The 27,944-nt window shown below is 48.0% G+C and overlaps 1 protein-coding gene and 1 long non-coding RNA gene across 4 annotated transcripts in view; one reads left to right on the top strand and one right to left on the bottom strand.

Annotated features, from left to right (window-relative positions):
* Positions 1 to 14,236, bottom strand: part of SERPINE2 (serpin family E member 2) — a 62,607-nt gene extending 48,371 nt beyond the window's left edge. The window contains exon 1 of one of the 3 annotated variants that reach the window (XM_019445782.2): positions 14,025 to 14,236. Coding sequence is in view for 1 of the 3 variants with exons in the window: in XM_019445780.2 (XP_019301325.2) it covers positions 13,390 to 13,421 (32 nt within the window). In the remaining 2 variants the exon portion in view is untranslated. Of the gene's footprint in view, positions 1 to 13,389; positions 13,494 to 13,619; positions 13,742 to 14,024 lie in introns of those variants that run through there. The other 2 variants (XM_019445781.2, XM_019445780.2) reach the window with 2 other exon arrangements.
* LOC128777627 (uncharacterized) lies at positions 14,181 to 17,348 on the top strand. The gene is made up of 2 exons (XR_008422844.1): positions 14,181 to 14,517; positions 14,790 to 17,348. It is a non-coding gene; the product is annotated as an uncharacterized LOC128777627 (long non-coding RNA).
* The last annotated feature ends 10,596 nt before the right edge of the window (positions 17,349 to 27,944 follow it).

Genomic DNA, 27,944 nt, shown 5'->3' with positions numbered 1-27,944 from the left:
ATGACTTTTTGGAAACCGCCTGCTAAATCATATGGAGCCAAAAGATGGAAAGAGGCTGGCTCCTTGAATCTCCAGGATTAGAACAGACATGCCCATCTTGGGATTGATACAAGTGGAAGTCTGTACCACGGTACACATTTGGGTTTATTTATTACGGCAATTAGCACTACCTTAATGAACACAGCATTCAAAATTTGGCAGTTGTGAAGTCATGACCTCAGAAATAATTACTAAACCTGTATTCTAATTCTGTGCCTTTTTCTAACCCTTTTGTATCATGCAACCTCTATGAATGTTCATAATAAATATAGACTGAGGGGATGGCAGGCTTATTTGTCCTTCTCCCTTTGTTCCCAAGACTCATTCATGAGTCTCATCCATCTAAGGCTTTTGGTGGACTCTGAATAATGAACTTATCATGACCTTTGTAAGTGGAAGATTTTGAAAGGACCCTAATATGTAGCAACGCCCGATTTCCCCAAAGAACAATTCTGGGGAAATTTTTCACTTCATATTCATGCACGCAGTTTTCAAATTAGAAAACATTTATTCACAAAGAAAAATTATACATTTCAGTGTCTTTTAATGACTTATTAAGGCATCACTTAGACACCATTTTTGCCTTGCATGCCCAACCCAGAAGAGACCAGGTCTGAATGCAGTTCTGTGTTCTCCAGCATCTTGTAGCCATGAGTATTCAATGAAAAGAAAAGTTGTGGGGTGCCTGGATGGCCTAGTCACTTAAGTGTCTGACTCTTGATTTTGGCTCAGGTCATGATCCCATAGTCATGGGATTAAGCCTGTGGAGGCTGCCTAAGATTCTCCCTCTCCCTCTGCCACTCCCCTGCACACGCTCACTCACTTGTGCTCTATAAAAAAAAAACCAAAAACCAAAAAAATCAAAAAAAAAAAAAAATTTGAAGAAAACTTGTAAAGTTCCACACCTTTCCAAAGTCATCCACTAAAACTTTTTCTTTTTTTTTCTAAAGACAACTATTCTCTCCTCCATGAAGGAATTACCTGCTTGGATTTAGCCATGGAGAGCACGGAAAGAGATGAAATGGCCAACTCTTATTATTGCTACAAATCAGTAAGTAGCAATTCCACAAAATTTAAAGCACAAAGGGTTTTATAGAAGGTAGGGTGAAAGAAAAAAGCAAGGGCTGCATTACCCACGAGTGCTAGCTAAGACATTTGTGTTTATCAGCTACTTGACAACATTTCACATTGTGCATGGACATACCTCTCCCCCACACAGCCATTAGGAGCGACTGATATTTAAGAAACTTCTTTGCGTAAAGGGCATTAGCATTAGCGCTGCTGAGCCTCCCAGACTCCTTGAAAGCTGGGAGTCATTTCATGTGAGAGGAAATTGACACTCCAAGACTGTCCATCACTCGCCCTCATTCTCAAACCTCATGGAGTCTCCGGGGTCCTCATCTACAGAACAATCTTGGGCCACCAGCCTTTCAAGGCTGCCAAGAGAATGCAGGAGGACAATGCATGTAAAGAGCTTCCACAGCCCACAACTTATGCTGCCACAGTGACCGCTCTGGTCGTTGGGGGTCACACACTGCTCTCCTAGAGTCCTTCCCCACGAGGAGGGAGGGGAGAGGGCATCTGTGCAGCCTTCCCCGTGATTCAGTCCACACCATCCCCTCCAGTCTGACCTCCCGGACATCTCATTCAGAGCACTCATTCTGGCAGTGAATTACTGACCCAGTGCAGTACTGAGGGTCCATCAGGATGATGGGTCTACTCCAGCGGAAGAAGAGTTTATCACTATGGTACTTGATGATAATAAAAAGCTAAGGGATTTTGAGGTATTTTGCTACTGCATTGAAATCCTCTACAGAAAATGCACCCCCTTATTGGTTCCCCCCACTACAGTCTACCATGGCTCTTGAGCTGTTAAAGTATCACAGATACGCCCTTTCTACTGAAACATGTAAGATCCTCAAAGGTCAACTTGTCTTGCGGATACTTCTGTGTGCCTCAGAGGACCTGGCTGAAAAAACGAGTTCTTAAACCAAACGCACCCAAACATGATAGGACGGCCACTTTGAAGTCCTGTGTGGGGCAGATCCATCAAGAGTAAGTCTTGCGGATCTCTTGACTCTCTGGAAATAATCCTTTTTGGGAGGATGGGAGTGAACAACATAGAGGAAAGGAGACAGGAATCAGTCAAGTGACTCTAAGGAATGCATGGTGACTGTCTCCAAGTCAGTGCGGTGTTCTGGGCGCTAATCAAGGATGGGTGACAGGTGATGGCAGTTCTGGCTGCTGTACCCGGACTTGGTGACCGGAGAGGTGACAAATGATAGGAGCAGAGACACGAGTTCTCAACCTGTCTCAGCCCTGACCTTGCCAAGTGATTTAAGTCACTATTTCCTATGTCCCTGTCTGTGAAACAGGGACAATACTATCTTTCTATACAAAGAAGGGACTATCCTCACCAGCAACATTTCCTACCTTTGGAAATGAAGCCCAGAGAGGAAAAGTATTTTGTGGACAGAAAACTACTAACTGTACAGGCACCTGGGGGGCTGAATCGGTTAAGCATCCAACTCTGGATTTCGGCTCAGGTTAAGTAAGATCTCACAGCTCACAGATCTGAGCCTGACAGCGGGCTCTGCACTGACAGCATGGAGTCTGCATGGGATTCTCATTCTCTCCCTCTCTCTCTTTCCCTCTCTCTCTCTCTCTCTCTCTCTCTCTCTCTCCCTCTCTCTCTCAAAAGCCCTTCCCTTGCTCTCACCGCCCCCCCCCCCTCCCTCCCTCCCTCTCTCTCTCAAAAGCCCCTCCCTTGCTCTCACCCCCCCCCCCCAAATAAATACACTTAAAAAAAAATACTAACTGTAGAGCTGGGGTTTAAACCCAGGTTCATCTGACTCCCAAGTTCACCCCGACCAGCAGCGCTCTGCCCTCTCCTCTGTGGGGCCGCCCTGCACTGTCGCTCAGCCACCACTGTTTAGTCTCAGTCAGTCACTGAAACAATGTTTCAGAATCCAAGATCTCCACCGGGAGACACGCAGACCTGGAGTGAATATCCCAGGGGCGAGATTCTCAGCAGAGTGCTGCACACACCTGAATCTCCCTTTTCTCACCTGCAGGCCAGGACTAATTTCTACCTTACAAGGGTGGTTGACATTCAAAAGGTCATGTATAAAATGTGCCCGACGTATCTGACCCACTGATGATACAAGCTCTTTCATTTCCTTCTTCCCTTTTGAGCTCCTCTGCAGCAGGTACTGTGGAAAGAACCCAGGAGAATAAGACAGACCAAAAAACCCTTGAGCGTTCCTAACGGGGCAGATAAGACACACAGAACTACAACACAAGGTACAGAGTGAGATAAAAAGCATGATTTTGCCATTGCACATGTAAAAATATATATATATTTATCCTACTCGAAAGAAATGTTAGGCTAATGAGTAACAGACACGCACGGGAACCACTGTATTTCCAGCACTTGCTAAATTCATTCACGGTTAGTATGATGAGCGCTTTGATATTCATGATATACCACTGTTTTGCACAAGGACAGGTTTACTATGAATACTTTGGCATTCTCTGGCCAATCCTCCAAATTGGTATTTTAATTAAGTGTCATTAAGAAATGAACACAGGTTTGGCCTAAGACGATAGGGGTCTATGAGTAAATTAATTTCAAAGACGAGATCCACACCTTCAGGGAAAGGAAGGTTTATAATTAAGTCATCACACAGAATCCACCTCCCTGGCATCCCCTATCCCACGGTCCGAGCAACAGTTCAGGTGTGGGCAGGCGCTGGGTGCTGTCTAAAATCCCAAACGGCTCTTTGCCTGTAAAACCCGAAAGTCTCCTCTCAGTGGCAGCAGAAAATACATTTCCTATCCAGGAATGTTTGCCGAGGTTAGGTCCAACGGGCATCGAACCCTTCTGCATAGCGAGGGAATCAAAGCATAATTACGTGACCGTGTGTTTTAAATACATTCGGCGTGTGTTTCAAATGATTATTTCTAGGTATCTGCATATCAACGGGTGGCACTGCCCACCGGACTTTCTCACAGCCTAAAAGACAAGAACAAAAAGAAGGCTCTGGATGCTACACTCACGAAGGCCACAATATTAAACCAAATAATGTTTCCATGCTGTAGAGACATTTATTGACTCTTCATAACTAACATAAAAAAAAAAGCCCCCAACCTGACAGCGCTAGCCTGCGGTGTGCCCCCAGAAAGAACTGGTAACACAGCATTTATACATCCTCACACGGGGGGGTGGGTAGTTTATTTCACGCACCGGCCATCCTTTGCTGCATGGCCAGTACCGGAAGAGGTGGAAGCCTGCAGAATGCACAGATGACCAGCCGATGGCTAGGAGTACTGCCCGCCCAGAGCGTTACAGGTCTGGAAACCAAGCACGCGAACTCAACAGGGCGAGTGAGTCATTCGCTCGATCAAAGACACCACGAGAACGTGTGTCCCACAGGAGTGAGGAGCTCACCTGGACTCCTGCGACGGAGGGGACCCCACCGCCACGTCATTTATGCTCTGGAAGTCAGCTCCGTTCTCGTCCCTGTGCTCAGCACCTGAAGTATACGGCCCACTTCGTCCCCACAGGCTTCAGACGTGGATACCTTCATGCCCAACTCACAAGTGAAGAAACTGAGGCTCGGAGAAGTTTAGTGAGTCATCTGTGGCCTCCTGGCCTCTAGCTAGTGACTGACCGAATTGAGATTCAGACCAGTCTGTGGGCCTCCAAGCCCTTCCAAGCCCTTCATACTCTTAATCACTACACTGCACAAGGAGAGGAGGAGCGGAAGGGGAATGTATGCCATTTGGATGGGACAGATTTTTTTTTTTTTTTAACGTTTATTTATTTTTGAGACAGAGACAGAGCATGAATGGGGGAGGGTCAGAGAGAAGGAGACACAGAATCCGAAACAGGCTGCAGGCTCTGAGCTGTCAGCACAGAGCCCGACATGGGGCCCGAACTCACGGACTATGAGATTGTGACCTGAGCCGAAGTCGGCCGCTTAACCGACTGAGCCACCCAGGCGCCCCGTGGATAGGACAGATTTTGAACAAAAGGCATACGTGAAAAAAACAAAACCAAACAACCCATGAAACAGAAGTTAAATCTCAACCAGTGTCCTAAGTTCAGTCTGTACACATTTGTGGAATTCAATTAAGTATCTCTTAAAAGTCATGTCATACTTGTTCTTTGGTGATGTGGACTTTTATCCAGTTCAGCCTAAGTTATTCCCTCAGACTCTGGGTAATGCCCTCTACCTTTCTGAGCCAAAGGTCAGTACTAATTTTAGAGTTGGAGTCCCAGGGAAGAAACAAGTGTCTAAGGAATAAACTGGGTGGGGAGCAACAGCCAGAAAAATGTGAAATTTGTGAACACACAAATGCTAGCCTCTTCCCATCTGGTGAGTTTTGGTTGTGTTACTTAAGGATCCCATGCAGCCAAGCGGGAACATGGGTCCTTCTGCAAGGAGGCACGGTGTTTCACGAGAACTTCTTTTTGAGAAGTTATAACTATTGACGAGTTCTAAATCTCTGAAAATTCGTGGTATCAGCTCAAACGGCTCACATGTTTACACACCTGGGTTCAGACTCTGGCAGTGACACACACACACACACACACGCGCGCGCGCACACAGGCTGCACGCCGGACCATGGATACTTCTGCCGCCGTGGCACATGCCTTTCCCAACTGAGCCGGTGGAAAGAACACTAGTATCTGTCCTACAGGCAGGGATGAGGCCCCAGGAGGCCCCAGACGGCCTCTGCCAACTGAAAACAAATACTAATGGCAGTGGGGGTAACCTGCCTGTCCAGCACACCCCATCCAAGGCTCTTTCCCCTCCTGACCACAGGTCTGAACATGTCACTCAGACTCTGGCCAATCAGAGTATCCCATTCCCCTCACCACAGCCATTGGTCCAGAGAAAGGCACATGACCCAAACTGAGCCAATCAGAGTACCTCCCTAGGATTTTTTTTTTTAATTTTTTTTTTTTTTTACGTTTATTATTTATTTTTGAGACAGAGAGAGACAGAGCATGAATGGGGGAGGGTCAGAGAGAGAGGGAGACACAGAATCTGAAACAGGCTCCAGGCTCTGAGCTGTCAGCACAGAGCCCGACGCGGGGCTCGAACTCACGGACTGCGAGATCATGACCTGAGACGAAGTCGGCCGCCCAACCGACTGAGCCACCCAGGCGCCCCCTGAGTACCTCCCTAGGATTTTTAACTGGCCTGGCAGGAAGCCCCTCTTTCCTCTTGGTCATTGAGGCTGTTGGGAGGTAAGCCTGAAGCTACCTGCGCTTTTGCTTTTGGAGAGGATGAAGACCGCTTGCAAAGAGACACGGAGGGAGAGAAGAGAGCTCTAAAGCCCCGAGTCTCTGGTTTCAGTCCAGGGCCAGAGACACCCCTGCCAATTCAGGATCAGCAATGTAAGCCAATAGGTTCCCCCCTTGCATGCCATGTCTTTGCATCATCTATTTATTTTTTTTAATGTTTATTTATTTTTGAGAGAGAGAGCGCACAAGCTGGGGGAATGGGGGAGAGAGAGAGAGAGAGAGACAGAGAGAGAGACAAAGACAGACAGAATCCGAAGCAGGCTCCACGCTCCGAGCTGTCAGCACAGAGCCCGACTCGGGGCTCCAATTCATGGACCCCGAGACCATGATCTGAGCCAAAGTCAAGGGTCAGACGCCTAACCTACTGAGCCACCGAGGCACCCCTGCATCACTTATTCTGATAGGGATTTCTGCATTTGTAACCGAAAGACAATGCCGTAGTTAATAGCTCATATAATCCCAACAGTGATCAAATCCTCAAAATAGTTTCCGTCCTAAGTGGAGTCCTTATTTCAAGAATGAAGAATAAATATAGTGGAAGCAAACACTGCCATTATTTATATAGCATTTTCTCAAAACAAAGAAAGAGAAATCTATTTTCATTTGCGGTCACCTTGGTTGTTTTCGAGTGGGCTTCGTATTTGGTGTTAAATTCTCTCACATACCACACCCACTTTCAAGATTTGGTCCCTAAAAACTTGGGCGAAAACAAGTGGTTATTTTTTCTGTAGCTATATTAGCTGGCACTAAGTAGAAAGGGAAAGTGTGGGGAGAAAGTGCTGGTGCTATTTTTGGTATGCTCTTAAGAGAAATTCCCCAGGTTACCAGAGTTCTGGCTGCAGCGATGGGGGGAGGGCATTACAAAAACAAAACAAAGTACATTTACCAAGATTTGCAGTCACTACAAGAAATCCTTTCTGCCTTTTCATGGGATTTTGGTTTTCCCGTTACAGCAAAACCTCCTCCACATTATCTTTCTCCCACGAATTAACTAATAAAAATAGAAAGGCACAGTGGATTCCAATTCTCAAATTATCCCTTCTGAAGCAAAGGGCAAAGTCTGAGGTCAAATTGAAGCAAGAGCATGAGCTGTTCCTGCGCTGATCTTGAACTAGGGCGTCCACCCCAACCTTTGAAGGGATTCAAGGATGAGACAGGGACACGTTTGTCAAAATGCAGAACGGAAGCTGCAAACAGAGGATTGCTTCGGCTGGGTGTACATCCCCATGCACAATAAAGAGTCCCAGAAGGAACACCAACCTCTCTGCCCTGGGCTTACATCCAGACCTAGAAACCCAAGAGCAGAACAAGGGAAGAATCATTGACTATGTAAATAGACTTGCCCCGTTGAGTGGAAGGCAGCATTTCTCAAAAGAGAAACAAAATACTGCTCTTTCAGTGTTCTTAAATTGTGAACTTATACATAAGAAATCACCTAAAGATGTAGTTTATTGCATTTGAATCCACTCCACACCTAAAGGTGTTTTATTATTATTTTTTTTAACCCAATGCTGATTTGCAGATCAGACATGCAATCTACTCATGAGGAAAGATGTTTCTGGGAAGAGAAGACAGGCATATTCATGGGTGGAGAAATGGTTTACAAGAAAGATCAAGTATAGGGGACCCAATGTATTTAACATTTTTATAAATGCCTTTAAGTGGGAAGACCAACTCGATCTTCACGCTGGCCCCCAATGCCATTTCTGAGTACAAAGGAGCCAAGTTGAATGATTTCAGAGACTTAGGAGAGAGGGATAAGAATTTCATGTAGATGAACACAAAACAATGCATTTAAAAAAATTCACCTAGATCTGATATATTTAGGAGAAAGCTGGGTCAAAAAGAAAAATGAGTCAAGAAGTTACATTTTTTTCAATGACATCTTTGAGATCATAATTTCATCACACCCATTGTATAGACAAAAAAATTCAGTCCTGGATAACTAACTATACAAACCCCTGGCAGCACAGCCCAGACTCTCTCCCAACTCTTCTCATCAAACTTGACTGAAGACATTAGCCAAAAAAACTACCAAGGGGGTGGGGGGGGGAACGTCAGCAAGAGGGCAAGCATTACCGCCACCGAAAAGTTAACGGAAATAAACCAGAATGCATTCTCTCCTACCTTGTACAAACCACAAAACAGGGAGTACAGCCCAGCCAGTGGACCTCAAGGAAGGCTGAACCAAGCCAAAAGAGGTTCAGATGAGGATAGCTGAAGCGAACGTAGAGACGGAAGTACTTCTGGGTTAGATTTTCGCTTTTCTTCTAAGTAATGTTCTATCTCAAAAGTCACGAGGAATCAAAGATTTTCTTGCTTTTAATTTTTGCTTTTTTACATTTATGTATTTTTGAGAGACAGAGCACAGGTGGGGGGAGGCCGGAGAGAGAAGGAGACCCAGAATCCGAAGCAGGCGCCAGGCTCTGAGCTCTCAGCACAGAACCTGACGCGGGGCTTAAACCCACAAACCACGAGATCATGACCTGAGCCCGAGTCGGACACCTAACTGACTGAGCCACCCGGGCGCCCCTCCCCCACCTTTTTTTTTAACGTGAAGAAATATATTTAATGCAGAAGTACCAGGACAAGAGTGGAGGTCTGGGGGTGGGGGGGTAGGGGAGAGGTCCCCTTCAAGCCCAAAACACGAGCACTAGTTCATAAAGCGTATAGTAAACTTAAGAAAAATTGGGGCGCCTGGGTGGCTCAGTCGGTTAAGCCGCCGACTTCGGCTCAGGTCATGATCTCGCGGTCCGTGAGTTCAAGCCCCGCGTCGGGCTCTGTGCTGACAGCTCAGAGCCTGGAGCCTGTTTCAGATTCTGTGTCTCCCTCTCTCTGACCCTCCCCCGTTCATGCTCTGTCTCTGTCTCAAAAATAAACGTTAAAAAATAAACGTTAAAAAAAATTAAAAAAAAAAAAAGAAAAATAGAAGTACGGTTCAGTTCAGACATCCGTTAAGTGCCTCTGGGTCATGCACCACTGGCTGGTGCAAATGAAGCTAAAATACAGGAGGCCTTCATTGCACTTAGAGTCTAGTGGGTAAAATCTGTAGGTATGACACAGTTACTGCCATCAGAGAGGCCTCCACGGGGCAGGGTTTACATGTGTATGCACACTCCACACATGCCATAAGGGCTGGGGATAGTCATTTTCAGGACAGACTTTTCTGGAACAGGGGACCATGGCCCTGAGTCTTAAAAAGGGGGGAGTTAGCCAGACAGCGAACCAGTGAACGCAGAAGGTGGAGAGAGAATTCTAGGCAGAGGTCCAGTAGGAGCAAGGGGGCCTGGGCAGCCCCGTGGGGTGAGGAGTCTGCAGGAGGTCAGTTTTGCAAGAACATAAGGCTTTGGAAAGGCAGGGCAGGGAGGTGGGAAGAAGACGAAGAAAACTTAGACTCTCCCCTGTCATCACGAAGGGCCAGCAATCTGAGGAGTTGCTGGCGAGAGTGGCAGGGCACTGTGGCCAGTCCTCTGGCTGAGTGCTGAGGAGCTCTGCGGCACGACTGTCCAAAGAGCGAGCCCGGGAGCACAAGGCCGGACTCTGGACGCCATGTATGAAATGGGGCCGCCACCTTCCAGGGGCTGAAGGGTCCCAGGAGAGTAGGGAGACTGCAGAATCCATCCACCCTGTCCCGTCCACTCCCAAGGCAGTTGTGAGGAAGGAGGAGGGTGGTGAGGTCTGTGGACACGGTTTATAAACAGTGGAGGCTGCATCTCGACCCAGGTGAGGCAACACTACGATTCACCACCCTCCCTACAGAGGCTCACGAGCGTTTTTTGAGACACTGAGGTACGACACCTTATAAAGACAGTAGTTTACCTTCCAGTTTGAGACAGCTAACCTGCGACACAATGGAGCCGCTCCTCCAGAGTCAGGGTTTGCCCCAAAGGCAAGAGGGAGGCAGAGTTTTCATCAGGAGGGACACAAGCAGGGGTGCCTGGGTGGCTCAGTCCCTTAAGCATCTGACTTCCGCTGAGGTCATGATCTCATGGTCTTGTGAGTTCGAGCCCTGTGTCGGGCTCTGTGCCGACAGCTCAGAGCCCGGAGCCTGCTTCGGAGTCTGTGTCTCCCTCTCTCTCTGCCTCTCCCCTGCTGGCGCTCTATCTCTCTCCCTCTCAAAAATAAACATCTAAAAAAAAAAAAAAAAAAAAAGAGGGACACGAGCAGATTCGGACTTGGGGCACTGGATGAAAGTCATCCCAGCACATGTGGGAGATGGCTGAAAGGGGTGCAAAACTAGGTAGAAGAGACGTGGCAGGGTGCCATATAGTTAGGCACCAGGGATTCACAGGCTGTCGATGGTCTCCCAGCCTCTGGATGCTAACTCCAAAGCCCACAGGAACCAGGAAGCTCCTGTAAATGAGGACCACAGGTCCAGAAGAAACCAGGAAGGAAGCCACCTCCAGCGTAGTTGGGCAATGGAAACTCCATGCCCGCCATGGGTTGCCACGTGGGACTGTAGGCCTCATGTTCCTTCCGGGTCTTCTGATTTTTTTTAGAGAAGCTATAAATCCAGGCGACATTTTAACATTTCTGATACGAACCCAATTTTTGTACACTTCGTTCAGGCCAACAACACATCTGCCCCCTGGAAATGGCACACTGGCTACCATTTTGCTGGTTCTGGACCCTGAAGCAGGGCGGGGCCACCGTGACTAGAGCGGAGGTCTGTGGAACTTCTCACCTCGTGGAGAAACAATAGGACCTGGTGACTGCATGGGGTGGGGGGGGGGGGGGTGGTGGTGCTGGAGGAGTCTGGCATTACCAGGAGGTTCCTGCTTTAATACCCTAGTGACTGCCCAAGTCACCACCACCAAAAAAAAAAAAAGAGTGACAAATTTTGGCCAACGATGAAATGGGTAAGGGGTGAATGGTGATATGGTGATAACTTAAATCAATCAGTCTTAGACACATGGTGGGTTTTTTTGTTTTGTTTTGTTTTGTTTTGTTTTGTTTTGCCTACAGGGCACAGATAAGCCACCAGACTGTAGGCAACTAGCTGGAGACACCGATCTGGGACTCACTTTGTACTGGAGATAGTTGAAGTTGTGGGGAATGTGGTTCATCCAATGACTCTCCGTAGAGCAGAACGGGGGTCAGGGCAGAGCCCTGGGTAACCTCAGGAGGTACTGGAGAGGCAAGGGAGGCAGAGGAAAAACCAAGGGGACAGGGCAATTAGGGAGGGGGGAAAAAAGGTATCAGGAAGGTAGGAAAGTTCCGCATCCAATGGCGCACGGAGACTGAGAGAGAATCTGCAGGATCACCATTCAGGAATCGCGGGGTGTTCTCCTACTCTGGGGGGCCTCTGGCCAGCTTGCAGGGAGCGGAGAAGAAGAAGGCAGCGACTGGAGAAGTGTTAACTTGCTTAAGAAGCCTGGGGAGACACAGTGGCCACTGGGGACAAGGTGGGGGTGCAGGGAGGAGCAGGGCTATGGCATTCTAAAAATACCGCTCAATAAGAGTTCTCAGGGAGATACTAGGCAGTGCCACTTGGCATGCCAAAGAGAGGCCTTCCCTCTAATTTTCCCTAAGTTCCCTGCCCCAGCTCCTATGATTCTGTCCTATTTATTTTATCAAAGCAGGATTACGTTTGCTTTTCATCTATTTCCTCCCACAAGAATGGCCATTCCAAGACAGATGCCAGGGACCCGCTATATTTGCCACATCAGGACCAAGCAAAGCACCTGGACACAGTAGATGCTTAAGAAGGTTTCTCGGGTGAGGGGGTAAAGTCGGAAAGGTTTGCAGGAGGGAAATGGGGTAGGACATGGAAAGACTTCAGCTCAGTGGCCCCTACTTTCCTGGTAGAGCCGGCCGCGATGTCACCTGTCACACGGAAAGGAGGGAGGGGAAGAAGTCTCTTGTGTTGAGGAAGAGTTGCAGTGGGAGCACCGGTTGGCCACCTGGAAGGCAGGAGCTTGTGGCTGAGACACTCAGACACTGAGGTTCCTGATTTCAGAAGATGAGGATCTCTGAGCGAGGGCAAGACTTGGATGTAGTCAGGGGACTCAGTCGCTAGAGTGCATGGAGGTAACCTCATTTAAGATGGTCACAGAAGTGGGACTAGAGAGCACGCCCTCCATGGACTTTGGGACCCGAGGGACAGAAAAAGCCCAGCCAAGGGCCCCCAGGCCGAAGGAGAAGGACTGGGTGGCAGAAGATGGCCACACGGAGGGGTAGGTAGGACGTGGCTCATGTCCAACTCTAACACCTCAATCTCTGACTGGTAGTTAATCACCCATGTGCGGAACTTAAAAACTAATGTCCTTTGGAGACTGAGTCATTTTTGCCCGTTTAAAATAACACTAACATGTGAAGTTCATAGGAGGCGGAGATTTTCTGCTTAAATTCACTTTTGTTCAGAATAAAATAAGATATGGAGGACATCTTTATGACCTTCAGTAATTGCCCCCCATAGTACAATATTTTCAAGCGTCATTTTAATACAGAATCAAAATTTGAGACTTGAAAGGATCCCTAGATTCTTTGGGTTAACACCTTCATTTGCATAGCTGAAGAAAATTTTTGCCGAAATACTTGCAAACAGCAATAATTACTGATTTAGATATGCAGACAGCATTGAAAATATCTTCAATGTTTGAACTGTGCTTTAGATATACAAATTAGCAATGCTTACATTTCTTCCAGTTATCTCTGTTCAACTTTGGATAGAAAATCTCTAAAGTACAAAATTACCACGTAAATTATTCCTGAACAGTTCAGAAAAGTCAACTGCTTCCCGGCTTGAAAGCGGACGTCAAACCTTCAAACACCTTTTTATGTTGGTGCTAAATATAAGCGCGGTCTCTGCAAAGTGGCCAAAGCAAGACACGGCAGCGTTTGCGATTTCTCAAGAGAGACACACACGAAAATTATTTTTCGTTCATTAAAACACTAAAACCTTCAATAGCGTCTCCCATAATACCTGAAGGTGGAGTGCTGTCTTATGTAATAGAAGCCCTCCATCCCCGCTCAGTTGGGAGGCAAATTAAATACCTAATTCCGCCCAGAATTCCCGAGTACTTTCACCTTACCTGTAGCCACTGATCGCTGCCTCGATTCCCATTTCTACAGATGGTGAAAATGGCAAAAATCTGCTCCATGGGGCTGAGTTGATTGTCAGAGGCCAATTTCAAGGCTCTGCCCCAAACCGCTGGTGGCCCCCACCCGGCTCGGCCAGCGGTAAACACAAGAGTCGGTTTGTCTTTTCCCCATCGGGCAGCGCACACGCCAAGCACGGGGTGGGGGGACGCCTGCCTCGTACCTGGGTACCTCAGGTTCAGGGTCACCGGCGCCAGCGAGGATGCGCCGGCGGAAACCACGCGGGCCCCGGGGCTCCCCGGCTGCGGGCGCACCTGGACGCCACGGCCGTCGCGGCCCCTCCTCGCCCGGCCCGGGTCGTCCTCGGGCTCCCCGCGGGCCGGGCGCGGAGCCGGGCGCGCACGCAGCCTCGCGGGCTGAGAAAGTTCCTCCGCCTCGACGTCGCCGCCCCGGGGCCCCGCTCGCCCCGCTCGCCCCGCACGCCCCCCGGGCCGGGCGCAAGGTCGCGGAGCCGGGCGGCGCGCGGGGCTCCGGCACCGTGGCCGGCGCAGGGGGGTGGGGAGAGGGGAGGAGGGACCCCCGCCGGCCGCGCCCCTCCCGCCCCCGGGCGCCCGCAGCCCGTACTCACCGCCCCTCGCTCGGGATCCCCAGGTGGCGGCGGCCGAGGGCGGCGCGGCCCGAGCCGGAGCCGGAGCCGGGTGGCGGCGGGGCGGGGAGTCGGAGGACGGAGAGCCGCGGCGGCGGCGGCGGCGGCGGCGAGGCAGGTCCGGGAAGCGGAGAGGCGGCGGCGCCTCCTGCCCTCGCAGCGCAGCCCGGCCGGCCCGGCAGCCCCACAGCGCGAGCTGGGCGGTCGCGGCGGCGGGGGCTTTATCGCCGCCCGCCCCGCACCCGCCCCTTCCTGCCGCCCCCGCCCCCGGCCCGCCCCGCCCCGCCTTCCCGCCGCCTCCTTTGTGTGCCAGCGGGCCGCAGCGTCCCCGCGCCCGCACGCCGGGACGCCCCCACTCCGGCCGCGGCCGCGCGGAGGCCGCCCCCCAGGGCTCCACGTCGCGGGGCTGCGCCCGGAACGCGCCGGAGGCCGTGCCGAGCCCGAGGTGCGGCGCCAGCCCCGGGCCGAGCTGCACGTGGGTCGCCGGGGTCCGGGTGTGTGTGCGTGTGTGTGTGTGTTGTGTGTGTATGTGTGCGCGCGGAGAGGGAGGGACCCTAGGGCTCGCGACGCGTCCCGGGGATGCTGGCAAGTCGTGTTGGCTGCACCCCTCCCCCCCCACCCCCGGGAGGAGACGGGGCGCGGGGGGGGGGGGTGCCCCGGGACAGTGCCCACCGGGCGGGGTGATGGGGGTAACGGTGCCAGGTCTCGGCCGGGGAGGGGCAGATGACCCCGCGAGGCGCTTCGCAGGGTGCCCCACAGCCGACTTCTCCTAGGTGGGCCGGTCGCCGGAGGCAGATGGCAGACAAGGGAATCCGGAAATCTGGAGTCGTGGCTGCGGTGACAGCGCGAGGTACCCGCAGAGTCCTGGGAATCCGGCCCTTCCCAATCGCTAACTAAAACTGCTGGGACCTGTGCGCGACAGAGGCGCAGACCCCAGAGGCCCGGAGACGTAGCACTCTCAGGCTCCCAGCTGCGTTACCTGGCTTGCAGTCCTCCTTTGCGCCAACTCGGGTTTGTGGGGACACAACTCTAATGACATAAGTCCTGTTGCCCTCGGTGCAGAACCCGTGCCAGCAGGCCCACGGCCCCAACTGTGAGAAGGAAATGTGGCAAATCTAAGACACGGCCGTGAAATGAGGTTGCGTCTACTGATGAGAGCAACTTGGATGAGCTACACTTGGTGTGTGGGCGGCCATGCTAGACGGTGTGTGCCTGTCGGGGTGAAGGAGTCACTTTCAAAAGTGTGAAATCTGGGCCAGCCTAAGGGTATTCACAGCCTCTCTTACAGAGAAATATGCTAGGGAAGGTTTGGCTCTTAAAATAAAAAGGAAACACAGTCCACCGAAAGAAAACCTGTTTCATTATTTTACAGTCATGCCTAATATTCATATTTAATTACAGGGCAGGATATAAATGCTTTTTCCTTGTCCTCTCTGCCTAAAATGCTCCCCCTAGCCCCCATGATCTTCTCATCACTGCCTCCTTATACTTCAGGGCACCACTCAAGTGTCACCTTCTTTCTCGAGGAAACCTTCCCTGACTGCTTGACTTAAAGTCACTCCCTCTCTTCTCCAATTTATTAACTTTCTTCACAGAACTCATCATCATTTGGGTTTTTTTTTTTAACATTTTTTTCTTCTTGGCTACTTGTCTTCTACTCTTCCTCGTTAGAAAATATGCTTCCAGAAAGCAGGGAAGAGAAACCAGTTCACATGGTTTTCAACTCACCCCGTCCCTAGTGCCTTGAGCCAACACTACCCATATAGTAGTTGCTCAATAAATGTTTGTTGACTGGTGGGTGAACAGGGCCAAGTGACTACAGACATGGTAAGTACTGCCTGGGGAACAGTGTTAGGGCTTAACTCTAGCCTGGGAGGGCCAGCCGGACCTGGGAAGAATGACATGAAGCCAGGAAGCTAGAGAAGAAAAACCCGGAGGTGGGAATGAGCTTGGTGTATTTGAGAAACTGGGGACCAGCCTCTTCCAGATGGAAGGGAGTCATTCAGGAGCCTAGCGAATGGAGAAGTAAGTTAGAACCAAGAAGCGTGGGTAGAGCCAGCTTCTGAAAGCCTGCTTGATTCCCTACATCCATTTCTGTCTCAATCACTTTTTTAACCGAAAATTCTTATGGAGATAATTGTAGGTCCTCGTGCAGCTGTTAGAAATAATACAGAGAGGTCCCTTGTATACTTTATCCCGTTTTCCCCAATAGGAACCTTTTGCAAATCTATCGTCTAGTATCACAATCTGAAGGTTCACACTGATAGGTTGACTTAGATCTGAAACACTTCGGTTCAATTTTTGCCATTGAAAATGTTTAGTAAAGTTACTCTTCAGTTTTTGAAAGAATGCACAGAGACTCTTTTGAAGGGTTTCGGTCTCTGGTTTTAGCGGAGCCAACATTTTTGAGGGAGGGGAAATGATTTATTTTTAATCATTAGGGTCCGAATTCTTCAGCTATAAAAGACCGAAATCTTGGGGACTTACCTCTTTTGTTTACATTTTAATGACTGCCACTCACTTCCCTGTTCTACCCAGTACCGTCAAAGGAACATTTTGAGCAATACCGTACATGACTTGTCAGTTCTGAAATCAGACAGGATGCGGTGTTAACTAATCTGCTAAACTAAGCCCAACCACGAATGTGCCTTTCTCTTTTCCTTGGACATTGGATGGGACTGCCAATGAGTGTCTCCCAAAGGGAAGCGATTCAAGACAAAGACCCATTCTTCCAGTAGGATATGTGGGGAATACCAACTATGCTTGTTACAGAATGTGCATGGCTGGTGTTGGCTGGCCCTCCTCATGCCAACAAGAGGATACAGAAGCAACCTCCTAAGCTGTCCATGACATTCAAGCGACGAGGCAATTTGACATCCGTCACTCGGGAGCTGCCCCAAAGAAGCCGTGTTCCTTCCTCGGGCAGTTGGTGCCCGTGAACGACCGTTCTTCTCACGTGGGATCCTCTTTGAAATGTATCTCTCACAGATATGTGCTTTCAGGGTGCATTTTCCTCCCGTCTCTTCATCGGTCTTATTTGAGAAACCCAAATTGTTCAATGCTCCTACCTTCCTCTTCCTTTGTGATTCACACTCACAGCAGAATTTCGTTTTGTCCTTCAGTTGTGTGGCTTGCCTTAATCCTCAGATAGAGCTTCAAATTGTTTATTCCTTAAAAAAAATTTTCAAAAGTGACCTGGAATTTAGCCAGCTGCAGCCAGTCTCTGAGTTTGGCTTTGTGTCCATAAGCTGCAGTTGAGAGAAACGCACGAAATGCCCAAACAGAATAAAACAAATGATCTATTTAGTCTCGTTTCCTCTCTTGGAAGAGATCCAGTGTTGAGTGCTTTGGAAGAAGACGAAAATCCCCCTGCCCCACCCCCACCGTTCCCCCCCCCCCCCCCACACCCAAACAGTATGACCTTGTCTTTAAGTAAAAACCATCCCTACCTTCCAATGGGTGGTGGTGTTTTGTCTGGAAGAGTGACCCATGTCACAATAGTAAGATAATAATAGTTGCTGCTCTCCTATCTAACCCCTGTTTAAAAACACATTAAGCCACTTGTTACACAACATCATGGATGCAAATGTTGTTACATGAGATTGTTTTAACCAGGGGAAAGGAGACTGGTTATAACAGTTCACTTAGACGATTAGTTTTCTGGGGTTGTTGCATCGGGTGTGATTTTTTTTTTTTTTTTTTAAGCTTACAAAAGGCATTTGTCTTTTTATTTCCCTTTCTCGTTGGCTTTTAAATAAATCCAATTTTCTTTTTCTGTAACTTCTGAAACAGATTAAACCAGAGCATCAATTCACACCTTCCCATTGTCGTCACTACTTTCCACAAGAGCCTCGGAGAAAAGACATTACTAAGTGCTGGGCTGAGAATTATTTTGTACTCGTGTTTGGCCAAATAGGATGGAAAGCTCTCGGTGCTGAGGATCACTGTGATACTGACCCCTTCAATCACCAACGTATGTCTTCTTCCCGCCCCCGCCCCTCTGACCTCCCTTCTTTCCCGCATCACTGCGTCCTCTGCCTCTCTCTCACCACCACCCCCCGCCCTTCTTGAGAAGGTTACCAGTAAGTTCCAATGGTGGCAGCCCCATCCGTTTTTCACCGTCCTTTATCACCCTTGATCTCTTGGCAGCATTTAATTCTGGTGTTTTGCCCCTTTTCCAAATGCCTTAGCCTAACCTCTCTCTTCCATTTTCTTGGCCAGCCTTTATCTTTCCCTCATCAGATCCCCCGCCTCCTCCCTTTCGTGTTGCGGTGCCAGCTGCTGTCACCTCTCTGTCCACTGCACACTCTCTCCATGGACCGAACATCGACTGGTGTGGCCACTCAGCATCTCCTCCCCCCTGTCTTTTGATAGCCAGGTCTGGTTTCCTTTGGAAGATCACCACTCCTGCGTTATGTGCCACATTGTTGGGAATGGAAGACAAGGTGTCCTTACTTCCTTTAGCCAAGGGGTGGGTATATGACCAAGCCAACAGGATCCCCCCCAGGACTTTGAATCCTGAGGAGTCGGGCAAGTAGTTGGAGCTGATTCATCTCAGCTTGACCAGACTGTTCGTGAATTCTTCCCACCTGGGCACCCGGAACCTCCATGGCTCCTGCCCTTTCTGAGGAGAGGTGCACAGTAGACTCTTCATTTCTTCTAGGTTTTCCCACATCTAGCCAGATTTGGTTTCTTTTGCTTACAACCCAGGACCCCTAACTGACATGTCCTAGATGTGTGGCGCCTCAGTTCCGAATGAATTCCAAACCTGTTGTCTACACGTGACCTTGACCTCTGTCCCCGGCTCCTACTCACACATCTCCAAATGCCCGGCAGACCCTTCCACTTGATGGTCCCTCGTGGCCTCCACCTAACAAGTCTAATGCTGACTTATCCTGTGCCGCCCCAAAGCACCTCCTCCCCTTGCACTCCCCAAGTGTTTCTGAGGAATGACCACCCTTGGAACGAAGCCAGAAAGATGGGACTAAGTTCTGGCTCCTCCCCTTCCCTTTATGGATCCATATCCAGCCATTCCCTGGGTGCTGTTTATAGTTTTTTCGCCCCAAATCCCTCTTATTCTCCCATTTCCCCCTCTTTTCCTAATTCAGACCCTTCTCACTTTATAACTGTACTACTCCAATGGTACCCTAGCCATTCTCTCAGCTCCCAGATTCCACCCACCGTTGCCAGCTTCAATCATGCTACCCCAGCTTAAAATACTTCCATGTTTATCACTAAGGTCCAAATTCCTTGGCTTAGGCAATCTTCTTTGGAGGTTATGGTCACAGCTTCTGGAATTAGACCACCTGTGTTCAAATTCTCTTCTCACCACTATGTGATTTCTTTCTTTCTTTCTTTCTTTCTTTCTTTCTTTCTTTCTTTCTTTCTTTCTTTCTTTCTTTCTTTTTTTGTAACTTAACCTCTGAGCCTAAGTTTCCTTATCCATAAAGTGGAGGATTGTAATAGTATAAACTTAACATAGATTTATGTGAGAGTTGAGTAGTTAATCCATGAAAGGGGTTCAGCTGAGTAAGCTAGGTAAGTGCCCAATAAAAAATTATTACAATGAAAGCTCTCCACAATTCAACTCCAGTGTACCTCGCTAGCCTTATTTTCTCATTTTCCCCTAAGATCGTCCTAAGGCCTTTACTAATGAGACCTGAATTCCTCGCCCAAATTCATATTGTAGTTTTTTACCGTGACACCGTTGTTCAAACCATTCTCTCTGCTCCAAATACCTTTCTCTTGTTCCATCTGGATAAGCTATCTGGTCTTGCACTACAAACCATCTCAATCGTAATGGCTTAAAGCAACCATTTGTTCATGATTCTGTGGGTTAGCTGGTCAGGCTTCCGCTGAATCGTTCATCTCTGACTCACCAGTGTTGTCCAACCTCACTCACATGTGTGGATGTTCAGCAGGGATGGCTGGAACCCTCTGCCATCTCTCTCCTCTAGTGTTTTCATCTTCATGGGCCTTTCCCCCTTGTCATATTTCAGACTGAGGGGGTTCCCTCAACATGGATTTTCCAGCAGAAGCTCAAGAGTCCAACAAGAGGGTGAAAACAGAAATTGCAATATCTCTTAAGGGCTAGCCTTGGATTTAGCACAATGTCACCTTTTCTGCATTCACAACAGCTCACAGAGCGATCTCAGATTGAAGGAGCAGTAGACGACCTCTTGGTGAGAGGTGTAGTAATCACCTTGGGCTGCCATTAACAAGATACCATAGACTTAGTGGCTTAGATAATAGATTCTCTCAAAGTTCTGGGGGCTAGAAATCCCAGACCAAGGTACCATCAAGGTTGGTTTCTGGTGAGATATCTTGTCTTGTAGTTTGCTGCCTTCTTGCTGTGTGCTTATGTGGTCTTTGAGGGAGAGATAGAGAGAGGATCTTCTGTGTCTCTTCCACTTCTTATAAAGACCACTTCCATTGGATTAGAGCCCCACCCTTATTGTCCTCATTTAACCTCAATAACCTCCTTTAAAGCCCCACCTCCAAATACGGTCACACTGGGGCCTGGGGTTTCAACATACAAACTTTGGAGGCACACAATTTAGTCTATAACAAGAGGAGTGAAAAAAATCACATTGCCAAAGGGCATGCAGGTATGAGAGGGCTTACTGTGCCTCGTTTTGGACATCATCCACCAGCCTTTTCTGCCACCGAAATAATTTCCACCCTCCACAATTTCCCGCCCCCCTCAGCCTAGCCGGCCATGATGTGTCCTCGCCGGGCACTCCTGCAGCTCTAAGTATGGGTTGCTTATTTCACATGACCACATCCTGCCTTGGACGTAAGCGTTTGGTTTAGGCTCTAACCTCAAGGCAGTGGCCATAGTTTTTTATATCTTTAAGTTTTCATACAGTGCCTTGCACAGAGAAGGGCCATAATAAACGTCGGTTGAATGAATGAACGGCACAATTGATTTTACTGTTCTAAAAAGTGAGAGCCACTCGCAGACCCAGCTAAGGTCTGGCACTCGAGCAAGCTCCCTGCATGTTTTCACTGCTTCTTCCAGCTCTTCCACTGCATGCGGGAAGAACTCAGAAGACTAGACCCTGGGAGCCAGAGGGCCTGGGTTCCTGTCCCAGTTCTGCCTCCTATTTATCGTGATCGTGGGCAGGTTGTTTGATTTCTCCGGGCCTCAGTTTCTTCTTGTCTACTAGAAGAATAACAGTACCTTTTTCAGGCTGTAAGGAAGGAATATAATTTAGTTGAAGGTAGACTTTGGGAAGTCCAAAGAATTTCACAGGTATTGTTCCTGGTCTTATTCTGGTGGGGCTATCATAGCAAAATACCAGAGACTGGGTGGCTTAAAGAATAGAAATCTATTTTCTCATAGTCCTGGAGGCTGGAAATCCAAGATCAGGGTGCCAGCACAATCAGTTTCTGGTAAGACTCTCCTCTTGGGCTGCAGAGGACCTGTTTCTCACTGTGCTCACCTGACCTCTTTGTGCATATACAGAAAGAGAAAGAGAGCTGTGTCTCTTATAAGGACACTAATCCTATTAGATGAGGGCCCCACCCTTATGACCTTCTCTAACCTTAATTTCTCCCACAAAGACAAACTTCCAAATTTCGTCACATTGGGGTTAAGGCTCCAACAGTCGAGAAGAGGAACCATTCAGTCCGTAAGATTGCTGTTGTTAATTCGGAAGCACACAGCTGATCTTTATTGGTCTCGTTTGGCTCCTTGCTGATTCTGCTCGATACCAGCACTTTCCGCATGCATTCTAGAGTGGCTGGCACATTGCAGAAATCAATAAATGATAACATTTGTTATTGTTTTCCCAGCCCCTAATGACAGATGTTGGGGGAGGGGGAAGTGAGGCTAAGTGCTCTGAGATTTCCAGTTGTAAATAGAGGAAAGGGTTTGTCCTCTTAAGTTCCTACCTTTACACCAGCTTTCTGAGAACTCTGCTGGTTTGTCTCCAAACGCTCAGGAAGACCCCTGAATCGTCAAATTTCTCTCAGATTGCAGAGTAGGAATAGCCAGCCTTTAAACTCTAAACAATAGCTTCTAAGTAGGAAAGAAAAGAAATTTAATTTTCAAAAATCACAGGCTGCCGAACCCACTCCACAGCCGGTTACGGGGCAGGGACTGACACGCGCTCCGTCTTGCATCACTGGAAAGCGGTTCTCAGTGTTCCAGGCCACCCGCCTCCCATTGTGGGCGAGGACCCTCTGTCCCACTTCCCTCATCTGCTTCCACCTGTCACCTCTCCTTGCACACCAGTTCGGATTTAATGAGGGTAAGGATGCCCCCATCTCGGTGAGACCCTGAAGAAAGACTGGTTCCTGTTAAAGAGTAAGAGTGAATGAATTATCGGGGCACCTGGATGGTTCAGTCGGTGAAGCATCCGACTTCAGCCCGGGTCATGATCTCACAGTCTGTGAGTTCGAGCCTCGCGTCGGGCTCTGTGCTGACAGCTCGGAGCCTGGAGCCTGCTTCGGATTCTGTGTCTCCCTCGCTCTCTGCTCCTCCCCCACTCGTTCTCTCTCTGTCTCTGTCTCTGTCTCTGAAAAATAAATAAAAACATCTTTTAAAAAAGATGTATATTGGGGCGCCCAGGTGGCTTAGTTGGTCGAGTGTCCGACTTTGGCTCAGGTCCTGATCTCACGGTTCATGAGTTCGAGCCCCGCATCGGGTTCTATGCTGACAGCTCGGAGTCTGGAGCCTGCTTCCGATTCTGTGTCTCCCTCTCTCTCTCTGTCCCTCCCTTGCTCACACTCTGCCTCTCTCTCTCTCTCTCTCTCTTTCGAAAGTGAATAAACATTTTTTAAAAAGCCAATTATTAACTTACACCAGACATGGAGATCCATCATCACTTTTTTACCAATAACTCCTAAACGGCCCCCGGAAGTCACTCTCCTGCCTCTCTAGTCTAGCGTCTGCAGACTTCTACCCTAAAAGATCTAGGAGGAAGCAACTCAGCCGCGAGGAGGTCTGTGTGACCTCTTACTCGCTGCATCTCTTAACACATGCTCTTGATGGCTGTGTCATCTTGGCATTGAACACCGCTTCAGAAATTCTGAAGTGAAGAAAGGACCTCATAGATTCGCAGCCCAGCATGTTTTAAAAATGTAGTCCCAGGATGGTCTGCAAGACTGTCTTTGAGATTCTTGTTGAAAATGCACCTGGGAATCCATCCCAAGACCTACTCATCTCAACGTGAATATTTTTAAAAAGCCCTCTGATGTCACTTGTACACACACACATCTAAGCACCGATGTAGTCCAAGACCTCACTTCTGAAGATGTAATTTTTAGACTGGTGGTATAAACAGCACCCAAAAGCTTGTTAGAGATGCAGAATTTCAGGCCTGCCCCCAACCTACTGAATCAGAACCTATACTTTAATAAGATCCCCACTTGAATCGTATGAACATCAAAGTTTAAGAACACTGGTCGAATCTGCTTGTTAATATACAAGGCAGCTGGGGTCCAGGAACCCAAATGACTTGCTCAAGGCCACATAAGTAAACCAGGAGCTCACATGGATAAGTGGGTAAGAGCCCGTGCTTGGAGTCAGATAGACCAATATTCAAGCCCAGGCTCTCCCCTTTGTTAACCTAAAGTCTTAGGTAAATCCCTGCATGTACCTATAAGCCTCCATTTATTTGTCGTTAAACATAGTAATTCTCCCTCAAAGGCTTGCCGAGAACCTACAACAAAAAGCGTGTGAAATGCACCTAGAAACGATCATGAATCTAACTTGGGTTTCCTGATTCTGTGCTGCTTTATAGGCATCCCATATAGCGTGCAAGAAATAAGAAATAGTGCTTTACATAAATTTGGTCTTTTTGAGACCATTATGTCTAATTTAGATTCTAGGGTTTGAAAGAATGAGGACAAGCGTTTCCTCGTTTTCCAAAGTAAAGTAAACAGAATGTGGTCCAACCGGGAGATTTCTCAGCCTCCTGCTCTCCCAGCACCCCTGGCTTGGCTTGTCCATGCCGATCTGCCGAACCAACCAGCCCCTGGGGAAATGTGCCGGTGGGAAATGTGCACATGCTTTTCCTTATTTTCCAGGTGCTTGTCCCCTTTTCTGTCACTGCTGTAGGCATCCTTTGGCCCCCAGAATTCTTGTGCGGGCTCTTTATAGACTTTCCAACTGGGGCTCTTCCTCTCTCTGACTCCTGGGAGGCCCAATAAATTCGGGCCCTTCCCTCCATATATCTAAAGTCACCTGCCCCGTGCTTAATCCTAGAGGGCTTGCCAACTAAGATGAAAAATCAAGTTCAACAGTCACTTCTATTTGCATTTTAGTGAGATCTTTTCTCGTCTTAAGCCCTGCACAGTGAGCAATGTATCACTCGGCGGCACAGATATTTTTGGGTGGAGTGACAATGGGATCCTTTTATTTTCCACCAGCAGCAGCAGCACCTTTGATTAAAATGATCCCGAAAGACCCACCCTCCCTCTGTCCCTCCCTCCCTCCTTTTCCTTTCTCCCTCTCTCCTCATTTTATAAGCCGCACTTTAAAAAATATGAACTTCGGGGGCGCCTGGGTGGCTCAGTTGGTTAAGCGTCCGACTTCGGCTCAGGTCATGATCGCACAGTTTGTGAGTTCGAGCCCCGCGTCGGGCTCTGTGCTGACAGTTCAGAGCCCGGAGCCTCCTTCAGATTCTGTGTCTCCTTCTCTCTCTGCCCCTCCCCGACTTGTGCTCTGTCTCTCTATGTCTCTCAAAAAATAAATAAATGTAATATATATACGTATATATACATATGTATATATATATATATATATACGTATATATACGTATATATATATATATATATATACATATGTATATATATATGTAAACTTCGATTTGGGGGTTAATTTGAGGTTTACAGAAAAGCTGCAAAGATAATGTACAGAGTCAGTCTAATATTTGCCAAAACTTAGAAATTAACACTGCCACATTGTCATTAACTAAGTCCAGACTGTGTTTGGACCTCACTGTTTCCCGCCCCGCCCCCCTCTGTCTGTGACAGAGTCTCAATTCCCTACCTTTTCATGATCTTGACCGTTCGAGGAAGACTGGGAAGGTGTTTGTAGTGTTTCTCTCAATGTGGGTTTGTTTGACGTGCTCCCCATGATTAGACTGGAGTTGTGGGTTTGGGGGAGAAGACCACCAAGGTGAGGCACCCTTCCTATCACAACGTATCAGGGCTGCGTTCTATCAATAGGATCCTTGGTGGAGTTAACCTTGATCATGTGGGTAAGGTGGTGTTTGCCACGTGGCTCCACTGTTAAGTCCCCATTTCTCCCCTTCCCAAACTCTGTTCTTTGGCTACCTGCCACTAAGTTCAGCGCATCCTCAAGAACATTGAGCTCCTTTAATATCTACTTATATTAAATGGGAGATCTTGGGGCTCCTGGGTGGCTCAGTCGGTTGAGCGTCCGACTTCAGCTCAGGTCACGATCTCGCGATCTCGCGGTCTGTGAGTTTGAGCCCCGCGTCGGGCTTTGGGCTGATGGCTCAGAGCCTGGAGCCTGCTTCTGATTCTGTGTCTCCCTCTCTCTCTGCTCCTCCCCTGTCCATGCTCTGTCTCTCTCTCTATCTCAAAAATAAATAAATGTTAAAAAAAATTAAAAAAAAAAATAAAAATAAATGGGAGATCTTCCGTGGGGATGATTTGTCCCTTCTCCCCATGGACTTAATTAATTAATTCATTTATTTATATTAACAAGGACTTCTTTTTGCTTATTTTCGGTTTAGGGTTGCAATACAATACGACCCTATTCATTCTGTTGCTCAGATTTGGCTAGATTTAGCCATTGGACGTTGGTGGACATTAGAGGTCCTCTTCCATCCCCGTGACATCCCCTCATCCTTTTGCCTGTTGATGACTTTCTTGCTTTCTGGAACTCCAAGATGCTCCAGGCTCATCTTGCATACCTACACAACCCTAGAATCAGTCATTGGTCCCTTCTGTTGGAGAACAGCATTTAGAAGCCAAGAGCAGGGCACTCTGTGTGTTTATTGCTACTAAGGCATGGGACACTTTTGAAAGCCAATGTCTGGTATTATACCCACAGGCATGAAATAAGCCACATGGTCTCTCTTTAGCACTGTGTCTCCAACGTCCTGAGAGCTCACTCTGATTTACTCATGAGGAGAGGTTTTCATGTGTTCCACTGCACACATCTTGGGAATATTTGATATCCCCTTGCCTCCTATTCATGGGAAACTATTTTCTGTACCATGCCACAGCAGTACAATCAACTCAATACAGCATTTCTGTCCGACACCTATTAACATACCCAGATGGGTATTCGTATAATAAATTCAACTCAGATCAAAATCTGGATATACCTGTGGAGAGCTTATGACATTCAGCACACTGGTTGTCAGCCAGTATGTAGCAGATATGATTGTTTATGGTACACAAGTTACCTGTACACTTCTCATTCATTTAAAATAATTTTTTTTTACATTTATTTATTTTTGATAGACAGAGAGAGACAAAGCACAAGCAGGGGAGGGGCAGAGAGACAGTGGGAGACACAGAATCTGAAGCAGGCTCCAGGCTCCGAGCCGTCAGCACAGAGCCCGACGCGGGGCTCGAACTCACAAACCGCGAGATCATGACCTGAGCCGAAGTCGGACGTTTAACCAGCTGAAGCATCCAGGTGCCCCACCTCTCATTCACTTTTAACAAATTCTAAGAAATAGCAACGAAAGAGAGAGACACTGATCGAGTAATCACATGCACCTTATATGCCATCCCCCTTTCTTACTCACAGAAGTTGGATTTTGTTCCATCATCTATTCATCTATCTCTCTGATACCTGATTTTGGAGTAAATCCTGGTTAATCTTGGCCGGTCATGATAATTCCCTTCTCTTTGCCAATGCTTGGTTGAGAGGGAGAAATAATCTGCAGGGACGTCAACTGGCAGGAAAGCTTCTAAGAAAGATTGTCTTGATAACAAGAAGAGATCCATATACTGAAAGAGGTCACTTCTACTTGCTACCTAGAACTGCAGCAGCCATCTTGTGACCACGAAGAGGAACTAAGGCAACACGCTGAGGACAAAGAGGCAAAAGATAGGAAGAACGTGGGTCTCTGGTGACGTCATTGAGCTATTCCTAACCAACCCAAGGGGCCCCCTACCTAGGAGTCTCTTGTTATATAAGATAATAAATATTTCTTACTGTCTTGGCAATTTGAACGATTTCTTTTACTTACAGCTAAGAGCATCATAATAAACGTGTCCTACTTTAGAATATTTTAAAGCAACTATTCACTTTTATTTGGATCCAAGGCTCTCTTCAGAACCCATCCATCCATCCATCCATTTATTTTTAACAAATATTTACTAAGAAACGGCAGCAAAAGATAGAGAAACACTAAGCAGATAATCACATGCACGTATAATGAGAAACTATGATAAATGAGAAGGGAAGGTATAAGTAACCATGTGAGAATGACTGAAGGGTACAGTTTAGACTGAGAAGGGATGGCATTAAGGTAAGACTTCCTTAGCAAGTGTTGTGTGAGCTGAGGTCTGAGAGGAAACGTAGGGAGTAGAAGGTGTTAAGGATGGGGTACTGCATGTGCAAAGCCTCCAATCATGCGGCACGATGCCCTGGAGGAATCTGCAGAAGATCCGTGGAACAGGGGGAACGATGGGGGAAAGAGTAGTGCATCTGAGACCAAAGAGGTGGGCAAGGTCCAGATGACAAAGGATCAATCTTAGAGACCATTGTAAGGACTTTTCTCTCTCTCCTAAGAGAAAAAAGGGATAATGAAGGGTTCTGAGAATCATGGCCCAACCAGTACTTTTTGGGTACCTTTGGACTCAGTCTTGCCATAGTCTTGCATTCAAATGCCAAACACTGTCAGTGAGCATTCTTATCACTGGGGCCTTTTGAAGGGGACCCTTGACAGAAAGTATTAGACCTCC

Source organism: Panthera pardus, unplaced genomic scaffold, assembly GCF_024362965.1.
Source record: "Panthera pardus isolate Hobbes unplaced genomic scaffold, ASM2436296v1 HiC_scaffold_10, whole genome shotgun sequence".
Taxonomy (NCBI): Eukaryota; Metazoa; Chordata; class Mammalia; order Carnivora; family Felidae; genus Panthera; species Panthera pardus.
The sequence above is the reverse complement of the archived record's forward strand: the minus strand, read 5'-3'. Positions and strand labels throughout refer to the sequence as shown.